We start from the raw sequence: 15,317 nt of genomic DNA on the forward strand, positions 1-15,317 counted from the left end.
AAATAGTTATAGACTTAGACACTAATCCAACAATAATAGGGGTCGAAAATGACTTTTTGACAAAAGATTCTTTAGAATAAATAATCTTAACCAAGTTGTATAATATGTATCAAGGGTTTCGTACATATAAAGAACGCCGAAATCCGAGTTATAACGAAGAAGTTATAGCCCAAAGCGGCACAGCACCGGGAGACGTAAATAGTGAATTTACGATGTAGGACTTTTTAGCCTTAGTGATCTAAACCAAAGTTGTAGTATACATTAAACCGATAACATCCATAAAAAGAACGACCAAATCTTACTTCGTATGAGGAAATTATGATTTTTCTAAGATTCGGCTTAGCAGTGTACAACCCAAAACTCGAATTTTAGTTCGAGTGGTTTTTGGCTTACGCAACCTGAATGAGAGTTGAAGATCTCATTAATAGGAACTCAACGGTAAAAACATAGACGAAAACGGAGTCCGTATGTAAAAGTTATGAATTTTACGCGGACATTTAACGGTATAATCTCCTCATACTGTTAAATTTAAGATCGGCCGAGAATTAGCTGATGAAGTCTAAATGAAAGTTGTAGATTTTATTTTTACCTACGTGTGGATCTAAAGAACGTCAAAAATGGAACATGTGTGCGAAAGTTATGAATTTTTGAAAATCGGTTGATTTCCACCCCATGTGCAATGCCACGTGTCAGCACCAGACTTTGCCTTGGAACCTAAGCAAGCTCATGAGGTGAACACTAAAAACTCACGAGGAGAGTGACCCCAATTCAGCCTATAAATAGGTTGCGAAGGCAGGCGAGATTTTCACACCAAAACTCATTCCTTCTCTCACTACTTTCTCTCTCTAGGATTTCTAACCGCCCCTAAACCCTAGGTAAACCCTATAGCACCCGAAGGAAGCCTCGAGGCTCCTGTAGTCCCAAGAGAAAGGGTCTTTCGGTTTTGAAACGCTGCTCCAAGCGAATCCCTATTATCTTTAAAATCCGTTGTAAGTGAGCTACGCCTACGTAATTTTTAATATAGTTTTCAAATAATTATAGTAATGTTATTAGGTCCTTAAAATAATTATTTGGGCTATTATTATGAATTATATAGAGTGTTGTTTAACGCTTATATAATAATAATAATAGCTAGACTATTAATTAGTCGCGGATAATGTTAGACTAAACCCTAGAGGTATTGATACTAGGTTTTGTCGAGGGAAATTGTTTTGAGATAACAAAGTGTTGTCCGAGTGCCGAGTCACCACCTTATCAGGTGAGTGCATAGTCCCTTTCATCTTACACATAGATATGAAGTATTTTAATATAAATTACATGTTATGTGTGCATATTGTCTGAATACTTGTTGTCTATGCTGGTGAAAGATTTTTATACATGTTTTAAATGATGTAAATTGTATAAAGTATATTATATCTACAAAATATGTTGGGTAAAACATGGGTAGATGAATGATGAGGGATAAAAGTTGAAATAGAGGAACATTAGTAGTATGGACCTAGTGCCCTATAGGTAAACATTGACAGCAATGGACCTAGTACCCTATAGATGAGCACTGGCAACTGCGCCACAACCCGTAGATGTTTTAGATATACGGTAAACGTCCTAGCAGCTACGCTCTAAGGACAATATCAACAATTGCGCCTAATAGGGATCCTTGTGACCATGACAATAGCGTTTAAAGGTCAATACCGGCAGAAGTGCCTCATAGAAAATGTCCCAATTCTGGCAGCTGCGCCTACACGATAATATTAGCAGTTGCGCTTGACCACTAAGTCATTGGCGACAATGGACTTCATGTTGTTTCCTTAGGATGATCCTTAGGAATGAATGAACAAGGGTTAGCTGATCCTTAGGGTAAATCCTTAAGAAGATAATGAGAATGGGTAATTGGGTTGATTGTTTGATAGTTACACTTCAGACTGTAAATCCTTATTGGATAGAGGATGGACGGATTCTAGGGCTTGGGATAGCCTCAAATCGTCCAAAGCTTATCTATGGTAAGGATATGGATTGCTTTAAGGAAAGATTATCCAACTAGGGTTTAAAGGTAAAACCCTAAGGAGTTTACAAGTATAAATAGACCCCTAGAGCAAGGGGATTCGGTATATCTGCTAAAGCAAAGAAACCCTGGCCGAATCTTCCCTCTCCTTTCTCTCTCAAATCATCCTCCTTGCTAGTTGGTGTTTGTAAGCCATTAGAAGAGTGACAATTGTGACTCTAGAGCTCCAAGACAACAAGATCAAACAAGAGATTCAAAGGTAAACTTCTAGATCTGATTTTGTATTGTTCTTATACCTAATTAGTCATTAGAAGTCTTGGATTCAAAGCATGTTTAATTAGAAAGCCTAGATCCAAGCATTAGGGTTTTGCATGCGCACATAGGAAAGTTCTTATGGCTAAAACCCATCAATTTCATTGAGGTATTATTCTCGGACCTTCTTCAATTTTGGTGTTGATTCTTAGTGTTAGGGTTTTCTAACCCTTTTAGAGGTTGATTAAGTGGTGTAGTTGGTCCCTTCTCGAGTTTGTGTTCTGGATCTGGACCCAAAGAGGTCCAGAGACCTTAACCCTTGGAGCTTTATGAGTCATTTTGGAAGTAATGAGCTTGGAATGTCATTTTTGGGGCTAAATCACCATTTTGGACCATTTCTATGTTATATGTGTGTCAAGGTTCGAACTTTATGTGATTATCATGCTTGGGGAGGCCAGATCTATGATTGTATGGAACAGATCTGACCTCAGAAGTTGTTTTGAGATTGTGCATGGCATGAACTCGCCGAGTCCCAAGAACAGACTCGGCGAGTAGTATGAAGGTTGCCCGTTAATCACTCAGTGAGTGGAGTTGCCGAGTTGGGGGAATGACTCGGTGAGTCAGGGAGAGTCAGGGGTCTGAGTTTAAGTTGGAACTCGCCGAGTTGTTCTTTAGACTCGGCGAGTTGAGTCGGGGTGGCCCCGCGATTCATGCCAGGTGGAAACTCGTCGAGTCAAGGGAAGTACTCGACGTGCCAAGAGAGAATCTAAGAGAGTCAGTGGACACGTGTGGACTCGCCGAGTCGCCCTTGTGCACTCGCCGAGTCGGGTCAAGTTTGACCGTTGACCTTGTTGACTTTTAGGGTTGAGTGCAGTTGTATTTATGAGAGTATTACTTTATGTGATTAGGCGAAGGCTAAATCATACTTCTTCCGAGTCAGATATTTTCCGAGACATCAAGGTGAGTCTTCTCACTATACGTTACCTAGAGTGGTACTATGCGATGACCAGAGGGTCTTATGTGTTATGTATGAGATTATGTGCTATGTGATATTTGTATGTTGTGTGATGATATAGACTGGACCGGAGGGTCCAACGAGCTATGACCGGACCTAAGGGTCCAACGAGCTACGGGACTGGAGGGTCCCGCTGAGACACATTGACCGGAGGGTCGTATTATAGCCTTGAGTGGCGTATGTGATATATGTGGTATTTTGGGGAACTCACTAAGCATTTATGCTTACAGTTGTTGTGTTATGTGTTTCAGGTACTAGTGATGAGCGCGGGAAGGCGCCGACATGATTTGTACACACACGCATTGGAGTTTTTGTAGAGATTCTGGGGAAATGTTTTGTGATAATAACATTTGATACAATGTGTTTGACATTATTTATGAATGAATGAATGTTTTAAAAATGAAAAATTATTTTGAAAATTCACGTTGTTACAACGAAAAACACAACACTTTTTTTTTTCAATTTCCATTCGTTATCACTAAAGTGGGCGGTGAGACACATATAACATGATTGTTGTTTATAAGTCCACGTATCGGTGGTCAAACATATTCTACCAACATTTTTTTAATAAAGTTACGAAAATTTTCTTTTTCGTCTACAAATAATTGGTAGACATCTGTTGTGCTTTTCTACATGGAACTTTAAACAATGGTTGAGTAACACTATTGTAATACCTAAAGCTCGCACCTTCTACAAAGCTAAAAGGAAGTTCGTCAACTACCAACATGTGAGCTAGAACTTTCTGACTCTCATTTTGATCAAATTTCCAAGTTGACAATTTGTTTTCATCACCATATTGGAAAGCTAGTTGTTTTTGTCCACCATTAAGTTTAGCCAAATAAGCTTTACATCTAGTTAAATGATATCCTAGATTTTTGGTCCCATAAACACCCAATTCACACTTGTAATTCCCGCCACCACAATGCTTACATTTGCATTTTTGAACACCCTTTTCGTCCTTATACCTTTCAAATATTTTCCAAACTTTCGATCTTGGATTGAATTCTTTAGTTTTTTCTCTTTTTCTTGTGGAACTTGATCATTGGTTGGGTAGTCAACTTCGATCGTGTCATCTTCTACTTCAATATAGTCACCTGATTCGCACTTGTAAAACAATTTTTCATTTTTCAAACATAACATGTCTTGTAGAAATCATCTCAAAACTCAATTGTATCAAATGTTATCATGGTAAAACATATCCCAGAATCTCAAATAGAAAATCCTCTGTCAGTGTGTACAAATCATGCCGGCACCTTCCCGCGATCCTCGCTAGTACCTGAAACACATATCACATAACACGGTAAGCATGAATGCTTAGTGAGTTCACCAAAACACCACATACATCACATAAGCCACTCGAGGCTATAACTCGGTAAGACCCTCCGGTCAATATGTCTCAGCGGAACCCTCCAGTCCCGTAGCTCGTTGGACCTTCCGGTCTGGTCTAGCTCGTTGGACCCTTCGGTCCGATCTGATTGAGGACCCTCTGGCCTCATAAGTCGTTGGACCCTCTAGTCCGGACTATATAACACATAACATACATATAACACAATGCACATAAATCTCAAACATACACTTACACATAATACCCTCCGGTCTACACATAGATACCATTCTAGGTAATGTATAGTGAGAAGACTCACCTCGGGTAATCTCGGAAAGTCTCGAACTCGAAATACTGATCTAGCCTCCGCCTAATCACATAAAGTAATTTACCTCTAATTAACAACGATTCTCAAAGGCTAGACTAATCCCTTTCTATAATCTCTCAGAAGGGGAAAATACCATTTTACCCCTCCAATGGTCCAAATGTCCAATTGTTGACCAAACCCTAAAAGTCAACGAAAGTCAACAGAGGGCAGTACGTGGGGCGTACCCCGGCTATCCAAAATCGGGGATCTCAACCCCTACGCGGCGCGTTCTGGGATTTACGCCCAACGTAAGTCCCAGTTTCATGCTCTTAATGGTCTTTGGTCTGAAACGGTTAAGACACAAGTTCATATTCCAGATCTAGTCCTTCTACAGCCTCTTAGCCCATAAAGTCGAAGCCTTTAAGGTTTTGGATGGCTGTAAAGGTCACCAATCACTCCAGACTCTTATCCTCTTTCCTCATTAAGCCCTTATCTCATGCATGACTTAATATTAACTATCAAGATTGGATTTTTATATATCTACAACACATTTTATACTGAAATGGGGCAGATCAAGGCTTATGGAGATCATCATAAAGTCTCCATCTTTGGGACAAAAACCCTAAAAATGGTCCATAATGCACAAATCCAAAAAGGTTAAGAAAGCTTCGAGCTTTTTACCTCCAAATGATGCTCCAACCTCTGAAAAGCTCATATCCAAGGCTTGCACTTTAACTCTAACTTCTACAATGGCCCTTCTTCTCTTCAAAATATCACAAGAACACTTTATCAAGCTCAAACACACATACAAGCTCTAAAATGAAGGCTTAGCTCCTTTAGGGTTTCACTCAATGGAAATGGTGGCTGGGATGGAGGCCATAGCATTTTTTTATAGTGCTCAAGTCTCATTTAGGGTTTCATGTCTGAGCCCAGTACGCCCAACATACACTATGGTATGCCCAGCGTATTGGGTATCATCTGCGTCAAGAGCACGCTCGTGAGTACGCGAAGCGTACTCTTCAATACGCCCAACGTACTCATTTTCTACAATATTCTTCCATGGACTAGTTTTGACAACTTGGAAAAGAAGAGGGATTAAATAGATATACCTAATTCCTGGATGTTACACGTAGACACACCCCTACTAGAAGGAAACTCACTTCGAAGTTGTGTAGTGTCTGTACTGATATCGGTGTGGAAATCGACTCTCCCCGACTCCTCAATCCCTACACGACAACTCTTATAAGTTGTCAACTCATACTCATAATCCTTACAAGGGTCATTTAGTCAAAGTCAGAATCAAATCCATGGTCAAAGTCAACATCTGGTTGACTCGACTCGCCGAGTGAGCCTGTCAACTCGTTGAGTCCCCATATCCACAAAATGCCATAATCTTGTCCCTACTCGTCGAGTCTAGCAAGAGCTCGACGAGTTCGCCTTCAACAACACATCGGACAATCTTCAACCGACTCGTCAAGTTCGTCCTTGAATTCGCCGAGTTCATCTTCATCCATAAGAAGATGTTCAGGCTATGACTTGTCGAGATCCCTTTGAACTCGCTGAGTATGTCTTGATGTGGCTGGGACATTGCCTTGGACTTGCCGAGTCTGTTTATCCACTCGCCGGGTCCTATGATTTCCAGGTCCCTAGTGAACCTAAACAACTGGGGTAACCTTCGATCTTAACAACTGGTCCAAAACAGAAAGGATTTGGTGGAAAATACACCCCGACTCGCTGAGTCCCAAGAACGACTCGCCGATTCCCTCTATGTCCAAAACTAAACAGTCGATTATAATGGGTCTTAATGCGTCAAAACCATAGATCTGGCCTCCCAAGGTCAATTTTATATGTAAAGGCGGTAAAGCTTAAAACTTGATGTACATGCATTGGGCCTTTGGTTCAAAAAGCCATAAAATTAGGTCTACAAGATGCATGGGTCTCCCATGGCCATAAAGTTGGCACCTTTATGCCATGGGAACCCTCAATGGTTCCAGATCTGAAGCACAAACCCACTTCTACACCCAATCCCGAATATAACTACATTAATACTTAGAAAAATATAGAAAATAGCCCCAAATCAAGATCTAAGCGATGAGCAGCCAAGGTTTCGGCTTTATACCTCAAATAAGCTGGAAATGTGCCCAAAACTTTAGATCTTCTTGCTTCATCTTGATCTCACAAGCTTCCTTCTCCTTCTCAAACTTCAATCACACAAAAATGGAACCAAAAAGCTCAAGAACGCTTAAATAAGGCTTAGGGTTTTGTGAACAGGTTATGGAGGTGATGGAGGCTGGGATGGAGTCCTCATAAATTGTTTAAATAGGGTGCAAACCCTCAAATTTAGGGTTTCACTCAGATAGCTCCTACTCGCCGAGTCGGTCTCCCGACTCGTCGAGTAGGTTACTTAAACCCCCGATAAATGACGAGTCTACTCGACAAGTCGGGCCTCCAACTCGTCGAGTCCCAGAGTAAATTGCAATATTTCTTGAATTTTAATACGTACCACGAATGGGGTGTTACAAAAATTGAACTTCTTTGACGAAACCGAGGATTTTAGTTGAAAATTGGGCTTTGTGCAGGCAAAGTTTCAAGTTGAAAATATTATTTTCTCGGGTCTTCAGTGTGTCGGGACTTGCTTTGGGTGTCAGGGTGTTTTCTAGGCTTTGGGGGGGTGTTAGGGTAATTTGATAGAGAGTAAAGGGTGAAAGAGAGTGAAAGAATATGACAAATTGTAACCTAAACCCGAAGACCTTCACATTCTATTTATAGTACGGGCCTGACCCTCGGTACGCTAGGCGTTCGTTACACGGGGCGTACACCTCGCACGCGACACTGGTTCAGAACCTGGGCCTCGGACATGGCTGATGCGTGTCAATATGCGAAGGAAAGCAACATGGCCGGCTCCTGACCTTGTTTCCGAGTACGTTGGGCGTACTCCTCCGGTCCAACCTCGGAAATTGTGCCACAAACTTCAAAAATTCATATCTTTCGCATACGAGCTCTGTTTTTGACGTTCTTTATATCCACGCGTAGGTGAGATTATACTCTACAAATTTCGTTTAGATTTGTCAGATAATTTTGACTTCATTTTTAATATTATATTTTTAATGGGCCAGGAGAGGAAAAGTCTGTTAAAAATTCATATATTCTTCATCCAACGTCCGTTTTCGTCTGTCTTTTTACCGTTGTACTGCTATTGACGAGATCTTCGATTCTCGTTTAGGCTGTGTCGGCTAAAAGTCACTCGATATTTTGTAACACTGGATTTTGCAAAACAAAATTTTCATTTTTAAAACACTTTCATTCATAAAAATATATCAAACATAATGTGTCCACTGTCATCATAGTAAAAACATGTCCCATAATCACATAAACAAAAAACTCTACGAGTGTGTACAGATCATGTCGACGCCTTCCCACGACCATCACTGGTACCTGAAACACATACACAAAACACTGTAGGCATAAATGCTTAGTGAGTTCTCTAAAATACCACATAAACACATATCAGCTACACAAGGTTGTAACTTTGATGACCCTTTGGTCGAATATCTCTGTGGGACCCTCTTGGTCCCACATAAACACATATCAGCTACACAAGGCTGTAACTTTGATGACCCACTGGGCCTAACTCTGTAAACTATGATTCATGCATATCACATACCACATAGAAATCACAACACATAAATAGCATACAAGATACTTTGTCACATAGCTCTGGTTACCACTCTATGTAAAGTATAGTGAGAAGACTCATCTCAGGAATCTCGACAAAATCTCAATATCATAAATACTGCCCTAGCCTCCGCCTAGTCACAATAATAAATCACACTAAATAAATGTCTTTTCATAAATTGGATATTCTCTCATGCAAATCCCTAGAAGGGTAAAAGACCATTCTACCCCTCTACAGGCCCAAAGGCCTATTTGTTGACAAACCCTAAAAGTCAACCAAAAGTCAACTGTCCATTTTGACCAGACTCGCCGAGTGCATACTACGATTTAGCGAGTCCCATCGTCCCCACAGACTCTTCCCTTTTATAAGCCTCACTCGACTCATTGAGTCACCCTTCAACTCACCGGGTCACCACTGGAGTCAGGCCCCGAGGTAACCCGGTCTGACTCGTTGAGTCTACATATGGACTCGGCGAGTTTCCTCCATGGACTTGCTCAAACAACCTCCTGAGGTCAGATCTGCTTAACCAAATCATAGATCTAACCCTTAAACACTCGAAAGTCACGTAAAGGTGCAACCTTTACGTGCATGCAACCCATATCAAGCCTCAAATGGAGAAATAACACTAGAAATGGCAACCTAGTCTCCAATTCCTTATTTGCTTGCAAAAAGCTGGAAGCTAATGACTCTTGGGACCTCTCATGGTCCAGATCTGATGTCATAAATCCAAAGAGGACCTCATACTCACTAGATCTTTCATAAAATGAGGGTAAAAACCCTAAAATCAAGAAATCCATCAATATAACATGAATGGAAAGGATTGTACCTCCAAAGATGACATCACTAGATGATTAGCTCAGATCCAGTCCCCTTCACACTCTAGGTTTGTGCTCCTTCCTTCCTTCCTTCAAGCAAAACCACACAAAAAGATGAAGAAATAGCCTCCTCTTGCCCTCAAACTCACTATCTCTGCTCTCTAGGGTTTCTCTGGAACAAGGTGGCCGCAAATGAAGGACATAAAGGTCTTTAAATAGGATCCCAAACCCGGGGATTAGGGTTTTCCTAATCAGCACCGACTCGACGAGTCAGATACCCGACTCGTCGTGTCCGGTCGCAAAACCGCGCCAACAGATAAGACTCTACTCGACGAGTTGAGGCACCAACTCGTCGAGTTCCCCCAATAAAATAATACTTCAAAATAATAAAAATTACATACCCAAACTCCGGTTGTTACATATTTATTTCGAGTTTCGGGCTGTGTACTACTATTTTGAATCTTAGAAAAATCATAACTTCCTCATATGAAGTCAGATTTGGACGCTGTTTTTATGAAAATTCTCGGTTTAACGAATACTAGGACTTTCATTTAGATCACAAAGGCTAAAAAATAGTTTATCGTCAACTCACTTTCTACGTCATATGGCGTCATGCCGGTTCTATCGTGAAACTTTGATAAGTCATAACTTCTTCGTTATAACTCGGATTCCAGTGAGGTTTTCGTCTAAATTTTTATAACGAGATAATCTACAACTTTTAATAACATTATTTTTACTTATTTCCAACTTTATATTTTCGTTAATTTTTGATAATTGACTTTTAATTTGAATCTCATAAGACTTCCAATACTTCCCGAATGATTCTAAACATAATTTTAATTCAAATCTCAAAAAACTATATTGTTTGAACTCAATACTCAAAACCATATAATATTTAGTAATATTCATTTTTATGCTAACAAAACACGATGACTGAACGTGTATGTTACAAATCTGAGTTGCACCTGATCATACATCGGCTTGGAAGGGGAACAAAACATTTCCTTATAAGGGGTGTGGATACGTAATTAGACCTGACAATGGGGCGGGGTTGGAGCGAATCGACCTTTATCCAAACCCTTTTAACAAATTTCAAAATCTGATCCAAACCCGCTCCGTAACCCGTAGGGTTTTGAATAATCAAACCCATACCCTTATCCACCGAATCAACATATATCCAAACCCGCCCCGTAACCCGTAGGTTTTTTTGAATAATCAAACACATTTTACTTAAATCATAAAATCACATTTATTAAATAAAAATAACTTTTGATTTATAAAACACATTATGTACTCGAGAGCTTTCTATTGGAATTAAAATCATTATTTTAGTTACTTCCGATTGGTTTTTAACCATCCATTGCATTGATAGAGAATAACAATTACAAACTTTCTTCCGGTTGATAAATGACCTTATTGCTTTATAAATGAAATTGGTGATTACATGATGAAATATAAATGAAATGAAATCATGACTCTTGGGAGAAGACTGGAAGTCTAGAAGGTGAGTCCTCAGAGTCCTATGTAAAACCAATTTAGTCTTTGGCCTTTTCTCTTTGGACTTCTAATTGGAATTTAATGTAAACTTTAGGAAATATAAAATATAAATTTATATTTCTAAAATTTATACGGGGCGGGTTATAAACGGAGCGGATCGGTGATGATCCATACCCGACCCTTTTAATAAAAGGGTTAGCGGGTACGAGTCGTTAACGGGTAAACGGATCAAAAACTATGCTCCAAACCCATATAATTGTTAAGGGTTTGGATCGGATCAGGGTCAAAACCCGCTCCATTACCAGGCCTAGATACCTTTCTTGTCACAACGCGTTTTAAAGTCGTGAGGGAAACAGATCCCATAAGAACTCTACAGCTAAGTGAGCCTGGGCGAGAGCAATCCAGGGATGGGTGACCCCCTGGGAAGTTTTCGCGCCGGGAGCCCAAAGCGGACAATATTGTGATACGTTCCGGAGGGGTATGTTACAGAGAGAGAGAGAGAGAGAGAGAGAGAGAGAGAGAGAGATGGAGTTTGTAAAAGTCTAAAAGAGGGATGGGGTGGGGTTGAGTGTGTTATTTCTGTAGGTCTATTTTTTTTTATTTAATAAGATAAAATAAATAAATAATAAAACAAATAAGAAGGGCAAATCGGTCCTTTTAAGTCTTTATATTATGGAGGGACCAAAAACGCAACAAAAAAATTATTTGGACCAATGGTACTTTTCTAAATTTTTTTGGATAAAAGTTATAATTTTTGGCAAACCATACAGACTATTTTTGCAATTTTGTCATTTTTTTTTTGAAAAATGTGAGATTTTGAAAACGGTTAATTTTTTTTCTTTTGAAAATTAATATTTCTATATCGGAAGACTAATGCCGAGTCGAGAGCTCGGTGTTTGTTGAGTCCACATCACATGTGTTAAGTCCCTTCCGAATCGACTCCCTCTCGCCTAACATAGACAATCTATGTATAATTGTTTTTGAGTTTGTTAGATCGAGATCGTATGTAAGATCGTTTTTAGGTTTACAATAGGGATGAGCAAAAGGACCGAACCGGCCGGAACCGGGAACCGGCTTCGGCCAAAATCAAGAACCGAACCGACCCGACGGTTCTACCGGTTCCCGGTTCCTACCGGTTATTGTCGTGTCTTCAAATGTTGGAACCGGCACTCGAAAAATAGCATCATACGGTTCCGATTTTAACCGGTTCTACCGGTTTTTGCCGGTTCTACCGGTTCCGGTTATATCGGTTCCGGTTCCTACCGGTTCCCGGTTCCAAAAATCAACAAAAATAACGTCCCGGTCCCGGCCCGACCGGTTCCATCGGGTTCCGGTTCCGGTGCCGGTTCCGGTTCCAGTACCGGTTCCGGCCAGTTCCCCGGTCCATATGCTCATCCCTAGTTTACAAGATCAAGATTGTAAAATCCCACAAAAAAAAATTTAACTTATAAGTTTAAAACATGAAAATTATCTTTAATATTCAGTTTTTCCATTCAAACCTATAATAACTTCTAAACATTAGTTGGCAATAAAAATAAATAAATAGTAAAGTGGTAAAATATAAAATTCGTAAAGTGGTTAATTTATCTTTTTATAATTTTTATTTTTGTTCAAAAAGATCATCAAAAGAGGGTGAGATCGGATACAATCTTACTTGCGATATGCATGTCATAATAATAATATCCCTCTTATCTTAGTCGTTCGTGCGTGCGTGCTACCGAAGCTAAGAGCAGAAAACCAACAACACTGGGCTTGAATCTTGAATAGAGTGCATCTGGGCCAACCCAGTCGAACCTGGGAATTAACAAAAAGAATCCAGAATCCAATAAACCCTCACCTCACCTCACCCTATATATACTCGTTCTCTTTCCCACAATCTCCACCGTTTCTTTGCTTCAAACGATCCGAGAGGTAGCTTCCAATCATGTTGGTTTATCAGGATTTGCTTACTGGTAATTCTATTCACGTATTCCATCTTTATTTTTATTCTATTTTATCGATAATCGATTCATAAAGGTTTTTGTGTCACTTCGTTGATTGAGAGTCAAGGGTTTATGACTACTTTTTAATAATTCTTTTGTTATTAATAAATCTGCTTTAGGTCCGTTTTCTTTATAGATTTTCTCTTAATTCAATTATGACGTTACATTATATGTAACTGAACTTTTGTTGTAAATATGCTTCTTGTTTATTTATTGCTGAAGCTCTTGGATTTGTTACGTCTGAATAAGATTCTGTAGAATTTCATGATTAGCTTATTTAGTTGCTCAATTATTCAAATCGTTAATGATTCTGTGGAAAGCTTTAAACCTTTCACTGATAGCTAATTAATTTGATTATGTAATGTAGGTGATGAGCTTCTTTCGGATTCCTTTCCATACAAGGAGATTTTAAATGGGATTCTTTGGGAAGTCGAAGGAAAGGTTAGTCTTTCACTCTCTATCTTTGAAGCTATTATGAATTTATGGTAATGATTCATATTGTTTTCTTCTACTTTTACACATACAGTGGGTTGTTCAAGGAGCTGTTGATGTGAACATAGGTGCAAATCCTTCTGCAGAAGGAGGTGAAGAAGATGAAGGCGTTGATGATCAAGCTGTGAAGGTTGTTGACATTGTTGACACCTTCAGACTCCAGGTATAAAAAAAGTTTACTACTTTCAGTGATTATGAATTACATATTGATATTCCACTTGTTTAGTTTTCAACATTTTTAAATCACCAAAAAATGCAGGAGCAACCTCCATTCGATAAGAAACAGTTCGTTGGTTATATAAAGAAATACATCAAACAACTCACCCCAAAACTAGATGCAGAGCAACAAGAGTTCTTCAAGAAAAACATTGAAGCTGCAACAAAGTACCTCCTCTCAAAGCTCAGCGACCTTCAATTGTAAGTTTTTTTTTGCTCTAATTTATGAATGGAATCCATATTTTTACATTTTGTTTAAAAAGCTGGTGTTAATGTTGTATATACTTATGTGTAGTTTTGTTGGAGAGAGTATGCATGATGATAGCAGCATTGTGTTTGCTTATTATAAAGAAGGTGCAACTGATCCAACATTCTTGTACTTTGGTGTTGGGTTGAAGGAGGTGAAGTGTTGAGAGTTTCTATTATTTTTATGTACTCTTAAAACACTTAATCTAGGGTTAAGTTGAACAGTTAAAAAGTTTGGATTGTTACTGGTATTTTGAGTTGAGTTTTTTGTTATCTTGGAAGTGTGTGTGAGATTGGTTCTGGATTTATTGATTTTTTTTTTTTTTACAGCAATATAGTTTTTATCAAGGGATAAGTTAAGAAGTTAAAGATTTGGCTTGTTATTGGTATTTTGACCCCATATTTTATCTTAACTTTTGAGAAAATTGTTACTCCGTATATTTCTAGACTTATAATACTTTTAATAGGAGGAAGAAAACGAAAAGTGAATTGAATTGAATTGTTGGCTTCTAAAAAAAATATTTGTCAAGTAAAATTGCAACAAAGCAACCAAGAAAAATGTTGCAGATAAAGATATAAGCATAATCACATAATATAGTTAAGTAAATAAATAAATAATATATTATAATTTATAAATACTTTTTGATTCTCTGTAAATATTCGAACTCTTTACTATATTTTATAAACAAATTGGTGTAGATATACGAGGGACAATTTTCTTTAACGACATTGCTCGAATGTTCCACTTCCACACGTGTTTAAATAATCATAACCACGCATCTTATTGATAAGTGGATAACACCTTCTTGGACCATGTGGTTGATTTTACTGCTCTGGTGTTTTGGTTCCCAAAAGTGAATCTTTTTATTATTTTGGTATTCATCTTGTTTTATTTTGGTTTTCTCTTTTATTTTTAAATTCTTGTAAAACGTTTTTATTTTTTATTTATATTTTATATTAACTTTTATTATTACTTATTAAGTGGACCCAACCTTTACCCCACCGCTTTCTTCTCCCCACTCGACTCGATCATCCCCAAATCACAAAAAATTGATCAAGGTCGTCGTCTCAATTAAAAATAATTTCAAAAACCACTAGATATCTAGAGGAAGTAAGGGTGATGAGTTTCAGTTAAATTGTGTCAAAATAATCAACGGAAAATTTATTGCTTGTAATTGTCACGAAAAAGATTTAACCAAAGATTAAACAAAAGGATTGAAACTTTATTAATTACGACGAAACTCTCAATGAGAAAAGTAATGTACTCCTGATGTAGTTGTAGGACAGTTTAGATTCATATATTTTCTTTCCCAAAATCCTAATTCAATTACTTAGATGAAATTGGGGTTTATTATCTTGTAACATATAATTTTGGGTATATAATATGTTCATTCAACTAGTTGTCTTACTCCCTATTTCTAAGTGGATTAGGAACAACCAGTCAATTGACAATAAAATATCTTACAACTACCTATTACAATATTAAATACTTA

At 38.4% G+C, this 15,317-nt stretch overlaps 1 protein-coding gene across 1 annotated transcript; it reads left to right on the forward strand.

Annotated features, from left to right (window-relative positions):
- The first annotated feature begins 12,684 nt into the window (after positions 1-12,684).
- LOC145057259 (translationally-controlled tumor protein homolog) lies at positions 12,685-14,105 on the forward strand. The gene is made up of 5 exons (XM_079005039.1): positions 12,685-12,840; positions 13,238-13,311; positions 13,397-13,525; positions 13,622-13,779; positions 13,874-14,105. The coding sequence occupies exons 1-5, from the start codon at positions 12,813-12,815 to the stop codon at positions 13,989-13,991; spliced, it is 507 nt and encodes a 168-aa protein (XP_078861165.1). The 5' UTR covers positions 12,685-12,812; the 3' UTR covers positions 13,992-14,105.
- Positions 14,106-15,317: the final 1,212 nt, after the last annotated feature.

Source organism: Lactuca serriola, chromosome 6, assembly GCF_051521515.1.
Source record: "Lactuca serriola cultivar US96UC23 chromosome 6, Lser_US96UC23_V15, whole genome shotgun sequence".
In the NCBI taxonomy this organism is placed as follows: Eukaryota; Viridiplantae; Streptophyta; class Magnoliopsida; order Asterales; family Asteraceae; genus Lactuca; species Lactuca serriola.

Coding starts and splice junctions, on each gene's coding strand:
- LOC145057259 (XM_079005039.1), top strand. CDS start 12,813: ATGTTGGTTTATCAGGATTTGCTTACTG. Junction 13,312..13,396: donor TTTGGGAAGTCGAAGGAAAG/GTTAGTCTTTCA, acceptor TTACACATACAG/TGGGTTGTTCAAGGAGCTGT. Junction 13,780..13,873: donor AAGCTCAGCGACCTTCAATT/GTAAGTTTTTTT, acceptor ACTTATGTGTAG/TTTTGTTGGAGAGAGTATGC.